Source organism: Lipophrys pholis (genome assembly GCF_963383615.2).
Source record: "Lipophrys pholis genome assembly, chromosome: 2".
NCBI classification, from domain to species: Eukaryota; Metazoa; Chordata; class Actinopteri; order Blenniiformes; family Blenniidae; genus Lipophrys; species Lipophrys pholis.
Genome location: NC_137636.1, coordinates 6,670,087 through 6,690,777, shown reverse-complemented (window position 1 = coordinate 6,690,777; position 20,691 = coordinate 6,670,087). Strand labels below are relative to the sequence as shown.

The window sequence follows — 20,691 nt, the reverse complement described above, 5'->3', positions numbered from 1 at the left end:
AAGGTTAATGGGGTCACTGAGTTATGGGGGGTGAGGAGGGAGACTTTGTCATTAATACCGAGTGGAACAGAGAGCCAGTGAAGAGATTTCAGGTTGGTGGTGATGTGATCATGTTTGTGCACATCCTGTGCTGGAATTCATGTTTTTGTTTGACTAGAGTATGACCGATGAAAAATGTTCCTGTTTTGACCAGTTGTGATTCAAGTTTTTTCAGATTCATGGTCGTTAAAAATCAACACTGGAAACACGGCACCAACACTCACGTTTGAGTCTGAACCACCAGCGTCCATGTGGAGTTTGCATGTTCTTTCTGTGTCTGCATGGGTTTCCTCTGGGTACTCTTGGCTTCTTCTTGCAGTCCAAAAAAATTCACATCTGGTCAACTGGTGACTTTATGAAAGGACTTAAATTATGATCGAATATTTTGTAAAAACCCAAATTTAGAGGATTCTCACATGCACGGATCTTTGAAGGAGCCACTTCAGAAATATCTCAACATTCAATCACAACAAAACTCCGTTCAGCCTTGTTTACTTTCGTCACATTTACTATACACATGTCACAAACAACAGATCAAAACAGTAATAAATCAATTTTTTTACAGAAGAAAACAAAGTCATATTGTCATTTTTAAATATCTATATATCTTTTGTATAGTTTAAACGTTACGTTCAATCACATACCCATAAAGTTTCGCTCCACGGCCATTTACAGAAGCTTCACGCTTGAACAGATCACCGACTGGAAGCTCGTGTTCAGCTGTTGTATTTTCCATATTTAACAACAATCTAGTAGAACAACATATCAGAAGGAGCTCATACATTTCACTCGTTAAGGTTTTTTGGAGGGGATAAAACCACAGTAATTACCAGACATGCTAAACAAACTGAGCACAACAACAGAAATAAATATGAGTTTATGGAGTCTGCTGATGACCGAAGCTGAGGAATGTTTGCACGTTGTGTCCATTTTTAGATGAACAGACTGAAGGTCATATAGTTTCAAAACATTTCATTTAGATCTGCAGGTAATATATTAAGGGTCTCTCTCTCTCTCTCTCTCACTCTCTCCAGGTGTCTGTCAGCTTTCCTGCTGGTTTTTGTAAATTGCAAATCCTCATTTGGTTTACCTTGCCAGCTGATGTTCGAGACGGACGGAACCTCGTGCATAAAAATATCATTTTTGTTTCGTTTTAAACAACCGCAGACAAATGTTTGAAAGTCAAATGAGCGACTCTCGTGCACCAGGCTCATGTGATTTCTTTGCAGTTAAAAACTCGGAGCGGGAGTTAATTGCGTGTTTGGACTTTGTTTGCAATGCAGAGCCTTTGGCGAAGTCTAATTTACACCTAGGAGTGAGGAACGGGGGAACTCTCGCATCAGACCATTAGAATGTTTAACAGAGCCGTGACTGGAAACAAATTAAATGATGGCAGGAGGAAGAAGAGGGAAAGAGGGGGAAAAAAGGCTCAAAAGATGGGAATGTAGTTGTCGATCTTGGCGCGGTGTCGCTGGGCGATGCACTCTGCAATCCACACGATGTTCCTGCACTCTTGCTCCTTCAGCTTGACGTAGGCGTAGAAGACACTGAAGTGGAACTGATTGAGGAAGGCCAGCTTGTTCAGCTTCACCTGCAAGTGGGAACGGTAGGACACCAAGTGCTTAGCCGGCGTCAGAAAGTGGGAAGCACAGTCTTCATTTCAACAGTGGTACAGCGGTTTGTCTCACAGAACAAAGCCCCGGCTTTGACTCCCGGCCTTTCCATGAGCAGTGAGCGTGTTTTGATATCCATGCACGAGTTTTCTCACATGAAACAGAACTACATGGGAACTACATGGAAACTACATGGAAACTACATGGACTAACAAAAACAAAGCTTTGAGTGATGCTTACGTTCCTTCAAAAAAACGTAGCCTGGCATCCAAAATCAATCACTGCAGCTTCATTTTTATTGCTTGTCGAGTCTCACAAGCTCATTTCTGTTGTGTTGTATTAACCTGAAGTTGCAGCTCATGTGTGAAACAGTTGCCTAAATGATTTAAACTCTTTCGTTTTATTTGGCATATTAAGTCCAACAGGAGAGATGCACTGAAGAGTAGCGGGATGAGCAGGCGAGATACAAGCCGGTGTTAAAAAAGGCTTGTAGAGAGAAGCTCGCTGCATTAAACACCACTGAAAACCAGATTCACAAAACTAATCGAAGAAGACACAATAAGAGCAACCAAGGCAACCTGAATCATGGACAAAACTCAAAATAACAGAAATAAAGGATCTGAAGTCGCTTTGTTGAAGGTAATAGCTTTAGGAAGTAAAAAAAAAAAAGAAAAAAATGTCACAGTTGAATACTTGCTGTTAAACATTGACACTTTCCACAGCTTTTCCCTTATTTATACGAGTCTTCATTAAGTGTTTTGTTTATCCGACAGAGTCACCAGTAAACATTCCCACTTCAGACACATGGAACTTTCAGTCATAAAGAGAGTAAAACTTCTTGCCTCATGTTCGAAGAAACGGTCCTCCAGTGTTTTATCCCCTGGGTTGCTCCCAGCGCCCTCAAACAGCAGCTTGTACTCCTGAGGAAGCCAGAAAATAAATAGCTCAGACATTTACGTTACAGCAAAAGAAAACAAAACAAGCAGTTTACATTCAATTTTACGAACAAAAGCACCAAGGATCTCATGATGTGTTTCAGTGCTGAGCGATTTGTGCCGACTGTGTGATTTCAGTCTTACAGGATAGAAATCGGCCACGGCTTTGACTTGCTCATAGTCGTCCGCACGAGCCAGCTGTGCAAGGCCTTCTGGGTAAAGCTTGCCGCAGTGGGGGAAGAGCTTGGCTCTGTCCTCTTTGGACAGCTCGGTGCCGAACGAGTTGATGGTGATGATGAAGGCTCGTCTGTCGGCTTCGAACTACAGAAAACAACAAAGAATAAAAGTGAATTACTGAATGCGCTCAAACCTTCATATTAAACCTCTTATGGGAAAACATTTTTCTGCTCTAACATGACTTGACAAACTCTGTGTGTGTCTGTGCCAAGACTGAGAGAAAGCTCACCTCCAGAATGGGACACATGGTGTCGGCTGTCGTTCCCCCGAGATTGGAACAGAATTTATAGAAAGCCTCCAGATAAGCCTGAGAACATATTAATGCAGGAATTTAAACACTTTAAAAACTTTGTTTTAAATTGTGCAACTAACAAAATCAATCAATAACTTCAAGAAAAGAAAAAAAAAGAAAGAAAAAAAAAAAAGGTGTAAATTCAAAAGTCAGTTTAACTATTAGTTTAAAACCATCACATTAGAAATGACGTAATTCTCTTATTATTCAGATTTTAAAGTAAAGTTTCTGTACATTTCTTTAGATCAAATTGCTCATGTATGCTTTGAGCTGATATTGCCGAACTATAGAGAAAGTAGTAATGCAATTACTGATTGTGGTTTACCTTGTAAAGTGTGTTACGAATGATTTCTATGTTCATCTCGTCCAAATCCTGCTCAGATATGCAGTCTTGGAAGAAAGCAGCTGGAAAAGAAAAACCGAGGAAAATTCACATTAAAACAAACAGCAGAGCCTCACATTCGCTACAGATTTGGCGCCCTCTAATGTTCACCCCGAGTCGGTCCTGCTCGTATTTGTGCGCGTACCCAGAGGAGTGTCCACCAGAATGGCGTTGTAGAGCTCGGCGGGGGTCTGAGCGATGTTGACGGCCTCCATCTGCTCGAAGCTGCCCAGCGGGTGACACTTGGGCACCAGCTCGGAGATCGCCCGCTGGTGCAGAGTCCCGGTGATCAGCAGGATGACGTTATCAATCATATAGCTGTACCTGAAGGCAGCACAAGGCAAGGCGGGGTTATTTACTTGTTTGGGCACAAGGATTGAAATTAATAATGAAGGGAAAAGAAAGACAAACAGAAACTGTGATGAAAAAAAACAAAAGCAAATGTAACTGCAAACAAATATGTAACAAAAGCTGGACGAAATCCCACCAGCGAGTTAAATACCTCATTGACTGTTAAACTGCAGCATATAGTTTTAAACTGTGATTTAAATGATCTGGAAGTTTCTTTTACAGGTGGAGAGCAGACAAACTGACAGCTGCTTCAGTTTGGTTCTGATCCTGAATGCTATTTAAACATGATTTAAGGTCTGACTGCTTCATAAGATTCCAGTACATCAGAGATGTATTTAAGCCGGAAACCATTTAGTGCTTCACAGGGAGAAATTTATGGTACATCCTCTGACACGGAGGAATTCAGAGCAGTGACTGAAGTACTAAATAATCTCTGGGTGATGGACTCTGACAGCAGGTCCAGGAAGAGGAACAAAGCCGAGACGTGACTCCATCACTTTATTGTTTTGTCACATTTGAACTAATCCCATATTTATTAGATCATCTCATTGATTTGTTTCACCAATATGCATCAATGCAAATGTAAACTTTCCATTACTAAACTACTATATTACATAAAGTAATATTTAAGGTGCGATTTTAACTCGGTAGCAATCCGACTTATTTCAGTATGTAAATCATTACCTCCGTCAGAGAGGTTATAAAATCACTAGCGTTTGTATCTGTTAACAAGATATCTCAAACACTACTGAGCGGATCTTCATAAAAAATGGCACACAGGTGCATTTTGATTAAAGGAAGAACGTATTCAATTTTGGTGGTGATATGGATTAAAATTATTGTTACAAATGAAAATTTTCATTTTGCAAAATATTGTCTTATGTGTTCTTTTAAATTATGAAATAAAATCACATGACCATTAAATTAAATAAATGAATAGCGGCAGTTGATCTGGATGTGGAATATGTGTCATTCTCCCTGTGTCCATGTCTACCCTTGGCGGAGGTCAGAAATCTCTGATTGCTCTTGTTCTAATAATCCATTAACAGGCTTAGTATCATCTGATTATTTATCAGTGATGATATCTTAATGACCTGGTCTTCATCACATGAAAAATATATAAGTTGACATTGCACCGTCAGGGACATCATTACATCCTTTTGAAATGTAATATTCCTATATTCTGAAAACTTTGTTTTCTAAAAATGGAAACATCACAGAAAATGCACACAACATCAGAGAGCAATGACTTAAAATGAGTGGAAAAGGTTTATATTCTGTTTTGAGCGGATAATGAAGCAAACCAATTACAACTTATTTCAGGGTCTTTTGACACATGATCAGAGTGAGATGGGGGATCGAACCGAGTAATTTATTTTGAAGGGTTTAGTTAAAAAATTATTGCTTTGTCACAGAGGGTATACTTTTTATTAAATCTACAAACTGAATCTTCATTGTTCAAGAAACTCAGTGTCTTTTTCCTTACGTGATGAAATCCATGAAGCTGGCCAGCGGCTCGTATGACTGGTTCCTCATGTGGCGAAACTCCACCACCATCTTCTCCTTCAGCTTGTCATCGATGACGGACACGGTGAGAGGAGACGCTTCGTTGGCCAGGAAGCTGCCATAGTCTGTGCTCTGCAGGTGGAGCTTCAGATCTGCAGGACAAGCACAGAGGAACATCATAACGTCTCTGTGGTTGACTTAATTGAGGCCTTTAAGGACACCTGAGAGTAAACTGCCAGATCCTGAAGGGTTGGGAGTGTCACATCTGTATAATATGTACTACTTGCTTGTTTCACTAAGAATTTGCATCTCAAGACTCTACTAGAAAAATAAACCTTATCTACCACACAGCAACCTGGCTGAACACGAGCACCTCATGGAGAACTACAACTGCATGTTTAATAGTCAGGGCAAATACACCACACTGTGTACTGCCTTTAAATGTTTGTTTTTTTCACTTATTTCCCACAATTAGTAATTTGGACTTATCAAGATCTTTAAATATATGATTAACAATCTATTTAAACAGCCTTAGAGAAATTGGGTTGCTCCCTTCTGGGGTTTAGATTGATTTGGCACCGGATGCCCTTTTCAGCTGGAGTCATGGACGTACAGGCAGTGAAATTCACACAGTGGGACTTCTTCACTAAAGTCTAGAGCAACACTGTTAATTCATTCATAAATGTTAATAACCATAATAATACAGAGCCTATAGGTTAAGACAGTAATAGATGATAAAACAATACACATGGTAGAATGACAGGGTAATTTAATGACATAGATGTATAAATCATTTTGTCACACACATGCATTTTGTGATCGCATAATTATTACAATTGCATGTTCACTTTTTCCTCTGACTTCCTGTACCTCATGTCCTGTTCGATTTAAAGCTCACTGTAAAATAACAAGTGTATCAAAACAAGAGTCAACTGTAAGGATAATCCCGTGTAACAAATCCAGACAGTTTCACTTTGGGTTGTTATTTCTACTTAATCTCAGGACTGTGGAATCCTGTTGTGAACCCAAATGTAAACAGACATTTATTTAGCCCTGGTGTTGCTTAAACTGCTCAAATACAGCAGGTGACAAACAATTCTAAGCTTTGTTGACATTGCAATCATATATTCCAAGAAAAGTGAAGTAAAACCTTTAACAACTACGGTTTCAGTTCCTCCAGAAAGGCCCTTTATTGACCAATAAGCGATGGAGTATCAATGTGTCGCGCTATTCCCCAGTAAGCTTCGGCTGGCTATCTAGTAAAGACACATTAATGACAGATTACGAACAAAACGTTGATTCTAAATCAGTATATTGAACTCCCGGGTATAAACCGAATGACAATAATGGAATAATAAACGCAAAGAGAGCTTAGAAGCTGCGTTATCGTATGTTGAGCTAAGCTAGTTAGCCTGCGGGGCGCGCGGCGGCTCGTTTAGCTCGGCTCACCTTCCAGGGTTTCACACTGGACGAGGTTCAGATAATCCGCCTGGGACAAGATTCCGGCTTTGAATCCCCTCACGAGCCCCTCCAGGTAGCCATTGTCGACGTTAAAATACAGCTCGGAGAAAGGCATCCTGTCTGACCGTCAGAACCGTCCCTGCTGCTGGAGAACCGTCAGTCCGGATGCTGGCTAACGTTAGCATCAGCTGACTGGACCACGTGACTGTCATCTGACTGGTCACCCGCCCGCCCTCGCGCGTGCGTGCGTGTGTACGCAAGCGTCTGGAAGAGGAAGTGAGAGTCGAAGTTCATACAGCCCGTCTTTACCATTTTTTGAAGAGTTTGTCATTATTTTTGTTTGATTTTTGTATAAATAAAGGTTTAAAATATAAAAAAACGTCTTTATTATTTTTTGCTCTTGCCTCTGCAACGTTTTCACAGAGAAAGTAAAACCCCGTTGAACAGGTGCAACTTATGCCGTATATATTATGCCGTATGACACGGCATTCATTTTGTTACTCACACGCTGTGCTGGATCAAAGCACTGCGCAGACTGTGTGTCGCGTCTCAGCGTGTTACAGAGACTCACTATCCATGTTTTTAAATGAAATGGGGGACGTGGGTTTATAATGAGATTGTTTGTAAGGGTTTATATTGAGTTGCAGTGATTAGAAACGTTTGACCTGTTCTCTTATTAACTCTAATGCAGTGGGCGAGTAAAGGAGCAACGTAGCACTCAATACTTTCTTTTTGTTTGTTTGTTTTTTATATAAATTGACTAATTTCTCGTAGTTCTTTCTGTCCTGGCCTGTTTCCTGCTGTCTAAATACCTTCTGCTGCCTTACTTTATTGTACGTTTCATATTCCAGAACTAACCTGCATTAGCTTCAGCTTTGTTTGGTACCTTTTCTGTTGTTTCACTGTTTAAATTCACTTTCTTTTTTTCTTTTATTTGGTGTTATGTTATTTAAAGAATGTTTTTGTCCACTAGTGTTAGCGACTTTTTTTGTAATTTCATTTGAATTTGTTTCTCCCCAAGGTATAAAATTGTATTTGTTTGTAACGTATGTTATAGTCCTTTTTTTCGGATTTAATATAACCAATACAACTATATACTGTGTATTAATTCCAAAGGTTTGTTTTATAGCAAATGGTGTCACGATTAATCCTGCCAGTAGGTGGCACCATTGTATTACTATTCAGACTCACATATTTCACCCAACAAATAAGCGTAATTTGAGAGGTTTTAGCCTACTTTTGAATAACAATATCAACTCAATTGATTCATGCATGCGACGAGTATGATTTCATGACATTATACAATTCTCTGTTTAAAAGCTTTTTAATTTTCTGGCTTTAACAACTAACAGCTTCAGAGACTTTTAGCCAGAGATGGTTTCAAACCTGCAAGTTCAACACAAATACACAAATAATTATTACAGTTTATATGTGTGTGTGTGTGTGTGTGTGTGTGTGTGTGTGTGTGTGTGTGTGTGTGTGTGTGTGTGTGTGTGTGTGTGTGTGTGTGTGTGTGTGTGTGTGTGTGTGTGTGTGTGTGTGTGTGTGTGTGTGTGTGTGTGTGTGTGTGTGTATAAGCAGTAGGTTTCAGAAAAGTTACCACAGGGATAACTGGCATGTGGCGGCCAAGCGTTCATAGAGACGTCGTTTTTTAATCCTTTGGCTCTTCCTATCATTGTGAAGCAGAATTCACCAAGCCTTGGATTGTTCACCCACTAATAGGGAACGTGAGCTGGGATTAGACCATCTGGGATTAGACCGTCGTTAGACAGGTTAGTTGTACCCTACTGATGATGTGTTGTTGTAATAGTAATCCTGCATATACATATAATCCTGATCTCACACAAAATTATATAACTTTATTCCATTTTCATTTAATCTGTCAAGTTTTTCAAATTATCTTGTTAAACAAATGAAAACACATTCACTTGCAGGCTTCCTTTATTTTTGGAGCCTCAGCAGTGCTAAATGGAGATCACTTTCACAATAAGGCAGTTAAATAAACTGGAATGCAGAAGCATTGGATTAGCTCGGGTTTAACTTGAGAGAAAAGTTTGTCTTCAGTAAAGCTCAGTTTGTTCAGCCTCCAGAAAAGGAATCACTCCAGTTTGAGTTATGAAAGCTATTTCAGCATATTATAGGGCACCCTCTGAAATACTTGAAAAAACTATTTTATTGTCATTAGTGGCTTATTAAAGTGCATTAAACCACAATAATATACATTTTCGATGTAAAATGGCTAAAGTTCTCAGTTATGTCACAAAGTCTGTCGAAAGTTACCAAAACTGTGCGGTTGCTTGGGAAAGGGTTGGAGGTGCATTAAGTTTGGTTTTAGTAATGCTACTCTGGAGCTTTGGAAGGTGTCGGTGCTTTAGCTTTCAGTCTGTCCTCAGTCTTAACTGGTGGTCTGGTTTTCAGTTATGACTCTCTCTGAGTTTCATTCATTGTTGCATGTACTGTTTCAGTCTTTGCACTTCCCTTTTCTTTAATTTGACATCGACACAAGAGTGACTCGTTTTATCAGCTTGTGCTAAAAGTTGATGTGACAAGATTAAATTTTTTATTGCGCTTACAAAAGTCAATCACATTTCTTTTGTTTCTGGACTAAACACAACATTTGGTGGCCAGTTGGTGGGAATCAGCCTCCCCACATTCACAAGCGGTCTATACTGTTCACACATCGTGGTGTGTGAGGACAGTATATGACAGATGGACCATGCGGCTTCCTGGAAACCATCCGAGGCAATCTGGACGTGACTTCCCCAAACACCAGCGTAAAGACACGGAGTGAGGAAGCAGACGTTGAAGCAGTTGCCTCATTATTATATTATAAGTCTGGTGATGATCTTTTGATAGAACATTTATCTTTTATTTCTTTTAAAATCAGGTAAAATCACATCAAGTTGAAACATGACATGTATTTTTAAGTTTATTTTTCAGCTCAGTAACTTTTTCTTTCCGACTTAAACTTCTCCAAATTTAGACAAAAGATATCCACATCACCAGCTAAAGTGATTTTCTGACTGATCATTGATTTGCTTCATAATTGATTTAAATAATAGGAATGCATCAAGTATAGGGGGAACATTTTTAACCGCCACCTTCTTATGGTTTTGAATAATGGATGTTTTCACTGTCAGCATTATATTTACTTTTGCTCAATTGTGAATAATTTTTCCAATATTACAGTGCACGTTATTTTAATTATTAAGTTTAATGTCATTAAAGTAGACCACTGGAGACGTGTGTGTGTTGAGGAAATCAACATTTCAGGATGCTGTGACAAAAATCATCAGGTTTTAATTGTGGAAATTGTGAGGAGTGTTCCTAACTCCAATGATTTGATTAAATGAAGCTACAGGGATCCGTCAAGATTGCCCTATTAAATACTCATTGGACTCATTGGTTTGATAAAGAATTAGTTATTTACCAGTGATGTCGGGTGACTGCTCTTCATCTACTGCTGAAGTGTCATTTGTAACTTTTTTTGTTTTGCTGACAAACTCATAGTTTGTATACTATTGATTGACTACAACCTAAAAGTCACTGATGGCTCGTCACCTGTCCTATAGAACAAGATGTGTCCCTTTACTGGAAGCTTGATCTCAGTTCTCAACCACTGGTTTCCTACAGGAGATGCCAAAGAGGAAGTGTGGAGTTCAAAGCTTCTGCTCCTCTGATGTTGTCAGAAATAGATTCACGTACGGATTGTAAATCTTGAAGCGACCTGTGATCCTGCTCTTTGCTTTTGAGAGATGACGTGATCCTCTGCACTGTTGTGGTTTGGCAAACCAAGGACTGGAGAGTGGGTCTGCAGCCTTTCTTAGAGGTAAACTAATAAGACTATAAATGGGGAAATCACCCCATGCCTCCCAAACTCTCACTTCTCGCATCATGCTTCACCGCTCAATCCAAATGCTGTTAGTTAAAACTGCATTTGAACTAAATGTGTGGAAGTCAATGGGTTGTAAACCTTTTTAATAGTTTTATTGGCCTCGAGTATATTTACCACATATTTAGTTACAGACATGTATGTTTTATCTCAATATCATAGTAGTTTTATCCTTTCCTGTTTCTTTTTATAATGGTTTCTCACCAGTGACTAGTTTGTGCATTTCAATTTTTCTGTTGGCTCAGCTGCACATAAACGTGGTTCTGGGATGTTTCACTGCTTAAAGCCTCAAATATTTCTGTGTTAACACCTGAGTTTCTCACACAGGCAGCAGAAGAGTGCTGACCTTTCAGATTTTTTTTCACTGGATGTTATAAAGCAGCTCATTTGTGTGACTCTGATCTGATGAGCATCTCGTCCATCAGAAAGTTTGGACCGCTCCTCCACTTTTATTCCATGCCAGCACTTTTTTTTCTTCGTAAAGCTGGCCAATCTTAAAATGAAAACGGGACAAGTTCTTCAACACACATTCTGATCTCCTCTTTTATCAATATTACAACCACCTGAGGAAATTCAATCTGGAGACATTTTTTCAGTCCTGGCCTGGGTTTTTTCATCTCTGTGGGGTCTGGGTGGAATTAGCTTCAAAACAGCAATGGGAGGGAAGCTGGACTGGCTCAGACACTGTAAACATGAGCAAAACATGTGGTAAAACCAGAAAGAGAGCAGTGAAAGTCAAGGATGCGTCTTACTGTGGATAATAAAAGAACAAGGACATGAGTCAAAGGAGGAGGAAGGGCAAGTTGTAAAGTGGAATTTTGGGAAGACTGGGTGCTGGAGAGGTCACCTGTCCATCGCAGCAGCAAACACACAGAGAGATAGTCACACACATTCACATCCATGGTAAGTTAAGGTCCCTAGTTGACCTCAACTCCATGTTGGACTGACGGAGGAAACCCAAACATGCAAGCTATTGCAATGACGTGAGAGTGCCAACCACCATCACCATGCAGCTTGCCAGTTCTCCACAGTGAAATCAAAAGAGAACAAAAATGCATGTTTTTTTGCAACGACCTGGAGAAAAAACACTCACAAGTAGAACGTGCAAACTCCACACGGAGAGGCCCTCAAGAATGAGTACATTGCCACTATGAGACAGTAAGTGCCCGTCACTGCATCTGTCACTAAAAAGAGATGACGTTGCAAAATGTTGATGTGCTTTTATTTACAGACAAACGTGGAAAAATCGCAGCAGTTGGTCGCCCAGAATATATCGCAAGGCTTCAGTAGAGAGGGGATACGATTTTTGCTATACCAATCTCATTTATAAAAAGGAAACCTTTGGCCGGAGTTTTCAGGAATTATTGTTTGTAGTGACTCGCGGCTGCGTTCATGTGTAAATGGAAGGCCAAAACGCAGAGAAACATCACAGTTTTTTAAATACCTGAATATGTGTAGACGCGTTTTTATGTTCGCCAACATGAGATGAACGGTTCTCAGGCCAGGTCCCCCAGAAATCACCACCGAGCAAACAAACATAATCATTTCCGCAGATATCCGAGAACTGACCAGCAGGCATGAGTCCAGACCAACAGTCTGTTTGCAGATACGATTCCTGGAACATCTGCTGTGATAAACAGGCCACATTTGTGCAACATTTAATACAGTCCATATAAGTACCATCAAGCGTCCGTATGGTTCCATTAAAACTTTCATATGGCCCATAAAAGAGAGTATCGTACATATCAATTCAAATATGTACTATTTCTCAGTAAGTCCTGCAACTGTTTAGTTCCTCTGTCGTAGTGGTCAAAGCTGGTTCACCAGCAGAAACTTCAATTAAATGTATTTTCATGTCACCTCTTGCTTTTAACTCTGTCAAACTGACATGCATACCACTCTTGGTTAGTCTCACACAATGTGGTGATGCTCTTTGGTTAAAGGCCAGACTTGCTGTGTTTGCACGTTAAAATATAGACTTTTAATGGCCGATGAATACGCAATACATTTAATGGCAGGTTCCAGTTAGAGACATTCATAGTTTTTCTCCCAAAGCGATCTATTTCATTGAATCAAAATATCATCTAAAGGTATTAAAAACTGTGGCAAGTCTCTAACTTTCATGGTCTTTCAACATCCCATCATTATCCTTCAGTTATAATGATTTATTTAAAACAGTCTTTTCCTTTTACCCTCTACTCATCACTTTATTATGATTTCCTCTCTGAATGTACGACAAGGAACCAACGCTCTCACCAAAAATTATATTCAAAGTGACTTTTTTTTTCCCACAGGTGAGTAACAGCAAACATAATATGAAGAATCTAACTTTACTGAAAAACACAAATTATGCATCAAATTTTAAGTCAGCTAATTTTTTACTTAGGAAAAAGAAAGTACAGATTCTGAAACCTACAAAAGTAGAATGTAAACATTATTTCTTAGCTTTTTATATCCCTTTTTTTCCCTTTTCTACAGTATCACAAATGTATTTAAATTTCTTTTTTTTGTGATAACAGTGGAAATTGGTCATATGCACAATATGAGCCCGCACCAAAGTGACAACTAAAGTCTTTGTAAATCAACAATGACACAGATCATTAATTAACCTGAAGCATGGTTTTAGATAAGAAAGTAGATTATTTTCTTAATTTAGAAAAGCACAATAATCTGGCTGGACTTTATAAGAAACATATGATGAATTACACCCAAAACATCTATTGTGTTTTTAAAATAGAAATAGTTGTGTCATTCAATCAACCGATATTGAGACTGGGGTGAGAGGATTAGTATTGTTATTGATGTAACTTGATCACTTTTATATTCATCACCAAATCTCATCTCATAGAGGCTAAAACAAGTTCATGAGCCAATCAAACGTTTGTATCGCACTCAGTGAGGTATTTGGAAATTGATGGTGTGAGAAAAAAATGTTTTTAAGACCTATTCTTTTAGTTTGTGAGTTTTTTTCAAGTCAGTCAGAAACAAAACATCTTCATGTTTTTGATATTTAATATCAATGTTGGAAAAACGAAAAATTTACTAAAATTCTATCATATGTCACAATGAATTAAACCAGAATAAATGTCTAAATAGGCTGAACTTCTTGCTGGATGTCTTCAGAAAGCTTGTTGTCTCATCCTAATTACTGGTAATATTGTGTTTTACTGTGTTTTGTCATAACGAGGAAGCAGAAAGTAGTGATTAAAAGATTACATCACCATAAGAAAAATAAACTGAGAACACATCCAGCCTGACTGATGGGATCTGTATTATTATCTTCCCTGAGCGGCCACGCCTCTGGTGTTGCATGTTGCGTGAGTGATTGAAAATAGACTAATCCTGCACAACAGGAGCAGAATCGGAGCCGAACAGGCTGAAATAAACCGGTTCTCAGAACAGCAGCTTTCTGAATGGGGCTTTGGTTGTGGTACTGATCCATTATGGGTTTAGTTTACATGCCTTTGTGTTATTCTCGGCCAAGGTTGAACCACCTTTTTATTTGCACGGTGGGAACATCTGACAATGATAAACGAGTCGGGGAAGATTTTGTTTATTGCCTGTTTGTGATTTTTATTCAGTAAATGTAAAGTTATGTTACGTGCACACACACACAGTGGCCTCCAGCTGTGTTTGACCACCTATATTGAGATACCGAGACATGTTTCTCAGACTACCGTGTCTTAACATAAACACGATTTGCCCGTTGCACCTGTGCAGCCTCAGTTCGAGAGGAATACTGTTGGCCTGTGTGTGTTATTTATTGTGCTTGCAGTATCATTGGGTGTGCTGGACAGGAGACAGCCTGCAGCGCACTTCACTTATGAGAGGCACTGCGATAAGGTCTGCAGATGTTTCCCATCCAGGCACCGTGTTTATGCCAAAGCTGACAGGCTGCAGATTGGTGGGAAGCTACAGGAAAAGACGCAATGTTTGCGTGTGGTGCATGTGTGTCTCTTAAATGTCAACCATGTACAAGATTAGATTTAATGTTAAGTTAAATCTCAACACAATTAACCCATTTGCAAAGTCTGTCAAGCTGACTCACAACGGGACAAAACAAAAACTGCCTTATCACTAAATGTTGTGAGATATTCAGGAAGGAATCCAAAGATTTCAGAAATGTTTTTTTAAACAGGTTTTGTAATGGGGGTGTGTGTGTGTGTGGGGGGGGGGGGGGGGGGTGGGGGGGGGGGTCTCTGCCCTGTGTCTTGTAAACCAAATCATACGAATTTCCCTGCTTACTTCAATTAAAATACACCCATTTTATGCTGAACTTTCTTTTTCAAAAAACACTTTATTGAGCTCTTGGTCTACATATTCCTCCACACAGTTAAGACCAGCATATGCCTGTTTTCTGGACATAAACGCCCTTCACAGATGTTCAGCCTCTTTTACTGTATTCAAATAGCCCAGTAAATGATGTGGATGGTATTTACAGGGAGGGTTTGTTGTGGTATTTTCTCCTTTGGGAAAGTGGCTGCTGAACTGTAGTGGTTGCTCACAATCAGTACTTGTAATGGGTAATACGATGAGTTGGGATGACTCAAGCATCGATATTTGCCAGCGTCTAATGCTGTGGCGCGGCTTTCTCTCACCCTCAGTAAATCAAATCGGCTGATGTTTTTCTTTCCACGCCTACTTTTTGCATGAACTTTATGAACCCCATTCATGGAACCCTCACGACTTCCCGCTCACCACATAATCCTGCCACAGCCAATAAGCCAGCGTCACATCCAAAACATGTCATAACATCACATCCGTGTATGCAGCCCAGGTGAAATACGACAGATCCAGATGAAAGCAGGACGCCTTCAGGGTCTCCTGATGTCTTTTTTTTTTTTTTTTTTAAAGTTCTCAAAATAAAATGGTCCAACACGTCATTCAGTCTGCAGGTAACTCCAGTTTATTGTAAATACCACCCACGATACATGGTGGGACACTCTCACTTAATTTTAAATGTATGCAACCAAGGAGTTTTAATGTTATTTTCATACCTTGTGATTCCTTTGTTCGGTTTTATCTATTGTAAAGTTTAAGAGATGGTCCTTTTGTTATTTTTATTTACTGTCTGGGTATCTAAGTTATATGATCAACTTGTGTGTGCACTACTGAATGAATGTAAATATTTGTGTTTATCAGGAGGGAATATTTGATATCACCTTCACCTTTTAGGAGGTAGTTAAAATTATATTTCTATACTTCTATGTAAAAATCTATAGCACACATGAGGCACGTTGAGCTCCTGTCTATCTTCTTGTGTTCCGTGAGATCATTTCCAAAAATAGTTGACAGAAGGAAGCAATTAATCACTTCTGAAACCAATATCAAAAAAATGTTGAAAATTGTAAAACTACATGAGGACACTCGATTCAATTCAATTCAATTCAGCTTTATATATCACCAAATTCAACACAGTCACATAGGTGATTTTTACAGAGAGAAATCCAACAAATCCACATGAGCAAGCATAAGCGACTGTGGAAAGAAAAAACTCCCTCTAACAGGAAGAAACCTTCGCCGAACCAAGCTCAGAGGTGGCGGCTGTCTGCTTTTCCGGTTGGGGTGGGAGGATAGAGTCCAGAAAAGGATAGGACAGATTGGGGCAGAGATTCAAATCCCGCACAGATTATGAGCGTATAAACTTAAATCACAGCCATTCAATTAGCTAGTCAAGTTGAATTATTGGCATCAACTCTTGCATATCTTCAGATAATCTGTTACAATATGGCCCCTCGGTCAATCAGTCCATCATGTGACAACACCTAATCCATTAAAAAAAAAGGAGTGCCTTTACATTGCAGCAGCGGACACAATGACAACGATGTAGTTAGTATGCTGGGCCACCGGAGGGCGCTGTTCTTTGGTTTTGTAATGAAACCACACAAACGTGTGCAGAGAACAACGCGGTATAAACGTGAATAAAATAAAGAGAGTCCAACATCTGCATGGACTGATGACGAATCGGATGCTATCAGGGGTGAGTCTCAACTATTAAACTACAAATATGGATGATAAAACTAGAATACTGACCCCGAGTCATACCACTACGGGTCCACGAGGTTTGTTTACAGGGGCATGAGCAGAAGGAACTATTCACAAGGCGGGGGATACGCATGCGCAGTAACGGCGCTTCGTCGACTCCGGCAGTCTTTGCAGGAGGGAATCGCGACTATGAAAGAATCTTTCCACCTTGGGAGCTGGCATGAAAACTTGGGACCCCCCCAAAAGTGAAGAAAGTTTTTTAGATGCACTCATATTGGTTGTTGTGTAAACAGAGCCTTAGACGGTATGCGTTTGCTTTTACCTTAACATGTGGGTTTTGGAGCACCATGTGATGTGATCTTTTATGTACAATAATAAATAATTAGTTCAGACTTCATGTCCTAATAGGAGTCCAGGTAAACTTGCCAAGAAAAAAAAAAAACCACTCCGGCCTTAACTCACAAATTTTCCACTTTAAAAGACTTTTCCTACAAACATCTGCAAATGTGTACATACCGTACTGTATATACAGGGGGTAATTTGGAGAAAGAATTGGGGGCATTTATCCCCCTCTGGCCGATGCAGTATGGCTGATTGATATTTATTGCATCAAGAGAAAGTAAACTATGTCCCTTCACCAACAGACTGAGCAAAACACATCAAGTTAATGTATTCCAAACGCCAAGTGAAGCAGTCATGTGTAAGAACAATTGCAGCACACATGTTGCATGCAAAGACCCAGACCCCCAGTTCAAGTTTGCCACTTATAGATTTGCATTTAACCCTTTAACTCACTCACAAGCACTCAAACTACATTGAAACTTAAGACAGAGATATGCTCGCACGCATGAAGCAGAGCTTCACTGTCCAGTGGGTAAAAAAATAAGTGTTTTTTTTGATATTGTACACAAAACTCAGAGGAACCCACCCCACTGAAAAGTTCAATTTGAATCGGGTAAAAGTTCCCCGTTAGACACCTGTTTTATGCAAGTATTTTCTTTATTTCATGTGGTGCTCTTCCCCCTGCTAAGTAAGTAAGTAGGTTTATATAGCACCTTCCCCAGATGAAGGTCCCAAAGTGCTTTATAGCCCTGAAAGAAGAAAAACATAACACAAAAAAGATCAGCAAAAAAACAGAAAGAAATTTAAAAAAAATTTAATAATCCAGCTCCGGAGCGTATTAAAGTTGCCAAATGAAGAAAATGAGTCTTGCCTTTTGGGGAGTGCAACAAAATTTGGTGTTTCCGCCTGGTCTGATATTTTTTTCCACCAAGAAGAGGACTCGCAGGAGTCCTCGCAGCCCAAAGAAAAAAAGAAAGAAAGAAAAACAGTCAATAGCTCCTCAGGTCTGCAAAAGGAGACAACCAGGATGCTGCAAAGAATCAAAGAATGCTCCTGAATCACCAACTTCAGCTTCTTCTTCCCCGCCTGCAGAACGCAGCCAACCAGAGTTAGCACGGAGCTGCCACCAGCTTCCCAGGCCTGGACAACAACCAAACTCCTTCTTTGTTAATATGGGTTTTCTTTTCATTAACTTAAGGTTAGGATTTTGTATTTGAGGATTTTAACTTAGCTTTATATGAAACTAATTTTAACTTTATCACCTCTTTTTAATGGTTTCATCCAATTGAGTGGACTGTATTTAAGGCGCTGTTTCCATCATTCTGAGTTCTGCTGCTGGAGAAGCCACACTCCTGAGTCCTCTAATGCACTTTTTTTGGCACTTTGCACTTTTTGTATTTTGCACTTTTGAAAAAAAAAAAAAAAAAGATGTGGCCCACCCAACAAGCTGACTCGGTCATCTCTTTTGTGACGACTTACTGATCCAACCGCTCTCCGGCCAGTCTGGGGCCATAACCGGGATCCGAGGCTTACGTGGGCCAGATGATGTTAAAATAACATAAACAAACGATACGATACTTTAAACTTTAATGGAAATGCGGTTAAACGACGTTCACCAGGACAACTACGGATTTTGGTCGGATTCTTAACATCTGATGTGAAAACGGGGCGCTCGAGGAAGTCTGTCACCACTTAACAGGGAACCCAGTTAATCCAAAACACCATGGCTTGGAGATCTTCTGATCCTCATAGCGGGTTGCTCTGTCAAGCTCCCGCTGAATCCTCTGGTCAGCCACCCGACAAAAAAACACCTGCACATTGTCACTGATGTATATTTTGGGCCTCATAAAATATTCCAAAATACATGGGGTAATTTTTCTGAGCACATCGTATTTCCAATATTTTTTTTGTATCAGGGGTTTTGATGCCAGGTAAAGACAACATGAAGCATGGTGTGTGTCATGAAATTGACTTCTTGTGGCACAAAGAAATGCCTGGAGGTTTTCAATCCACAGTTGCCACTATGCATCAAGTACACTTTGAGTTTTTGTTTTTTTTGTTTTTTGTGAGCTGCAGCTGCATCACGCCTGCATGTAATGTATATGACATTTCACACCACCATCGGCGATCTTTCATCAGGGCCGCTGTGCGAAACCCAGTCCTCCCACAAGGTTTCTTCATCCGTACTGGCTGGCTGCCAAGCTCAGTAAAAACCTGAAAGCGAGGAGGGTGGGTGGACAGCACCCCCACCCCCCACCCCTTCACCTCCTCACTAGTGTCTTTGAGGAGCAGGAAAGTGCCACTTTGCCTCAGAGGCCTCTTATTACCCAGCAAAACACTGCAGGCCGCCAAATGCACTTGCGCTCGCAACCGAAAGAGATGGTGTTACATGCACGAATGTGATGATTACGGTAAATACTCGGCTATCGGTCTCGCAGTAAACACATGCAGCACGAAGTCGTGAAGTGTGTTTTGGTAATGTTAGGGGAGCAATAGGTAGGGCGGAGGAAAATCTCTCTGCAAGCCGTGACAAGCGGGGAGACCTGAGGGCACTTAGCTAATCATTATATACACAGGTAGTGAGGAGCCACTCGCTGCTGGTGGAAACATTTTAGCTTTTAGCTAAAGGTCAGCTTCATGTGCTGCTGTTGTCGCGTTGCCTGAATAATTTCTAGAAATACAACATCAAATCTTAAGAAACACCAATTTGCTTTGAAAACTATGATTGATATTGGGACCAAAATTGATAAAATTACAAAGGAAGGAACAGTTATCTTTTGCCATGCTGATACAGCTGGAAAAATTGTTCCCCAATAAGTGCGAAAGCCCCCTCAGTTTGGGTAAAATGAACCAACATGAAATGCTTTGTTACTGTGCCATCATAAAAAAATTGTATAACATATTAGAGGGATGATACTTTGTTATCTGGATGCTGGAATGTCTTTAAAGAAAGAGATTTATTGACCAATAACCACACGAAGTAGCTACAAAACAAATGAGAGAAACAATCATTATGCAGACAGCTTTATTAAAGCAAATAATGATGTTTGTTCAAGGCTGCTAATGTATCACTGTTGCAGTGGATACAGATAACGACTAATGTCACTGACAGTGGGAAGACTGAGTTATTTAAAGATTAATGAGGTTCTCTTTCTTCACTGAACAGGAGTTTAGTCAAGTGATGATAGAACCACTCTTCAGTGGAGACTTTGGATGGTGCTAATGTTAAAGCACAGCGTAAACAAAGACTCTGAGGTGTCAGTGACTGTATTGCAGTCATGGATTACTTTGTGATATATCATTCATAACACTGGGCACCTTTTCTATTTTTCCTGATCTGTTTGCTCACTAAGACTGTACCTGTCTGACTCATATCCTGGTGTAATGTGTTAAGAAACCCCTAGATCACTTATGACTTTGAGTCTATACCAGTTGATTGGTACGTCAGACCAGTTTTCCTTCCATGTAGGACTTATGTTTTTTATGATGATGTTTGTTTTCACAAATTGTGTAAACCTAATATATTTTAAGGCTCAATCACAATATTTTCCTCAGCAAATAAAGTATTTGTAATATGACCTCTGCGTTGTCTTCACTGTCTTTTTTGGGGTTAACTTTATTAAATAGAACTTAATTTGCAAAAGCATATTAATGAT

The 20,691-nt window shown here is 39.8% G+C and overlaps 1 protein-coding gene across 1 annotated transcript; it reads right to left on the bottom strand.

The window, feature by feature from the left end:
• Positions 1 to 514: 514 nt before the first annotated feature.
• On the bottom strand, positions 515 to 7,034 carry LOC308106325 (V-type proton ATPase subunit d 1). The gene is made up of 8 exons (XM_080458013.1): positions 6,805 to 7,034; positions 5,336 to 5,507; positions 3,644 to 3,822; positions 3,442 to 3,521; positions 3,054 to 3,131; positions 2,732 to 2,908; positions 2,495 to 2,572; positions 515 to 1,630 (listed from the first exon to the last, which is right to left on the bottom strand). The coding sequence occupies exons 1-8, from the start codon at positions 6,929 to 6,931 to the stop codon at positions 1,469 to 1,471; spliced, it is 1,053 nt and encodes a 350-aa protein (XP_080314139.1). The 5' UTR covers positions 6,932 to 7,034; the 3' UTR covers positions 515 to 1,468.
• Positions 7,035 to 20,691: the final 13,657 nt, after the last annotated feature.

Excerpts from the sequence above, each read along its gene's own strand:
- LOC308106325 (XM_080458013.1), bottom strand. The coding sequence starts at position 6,931 with ATGCCTTTCTCCGAGCTGTATTTTAACGTCGACAATGGCTACCTGGAG. Across the intron at positions 3,522-3,643 it reads TCTGGTGGACACTCCTCTGG|CTGCTTTCTTCCAAGACTGC; the intron begins GTACGCGCACAA and ends TTTCTTTTCCAG. Across the intron at positions 1,631-2,494 it reads ACCGTTTCTTCGAACATGAG|GTGAAGCTGAACAAGCTGGC; the intron begins GCAAGAAGTTTT and ends TCCCACTTGCAG.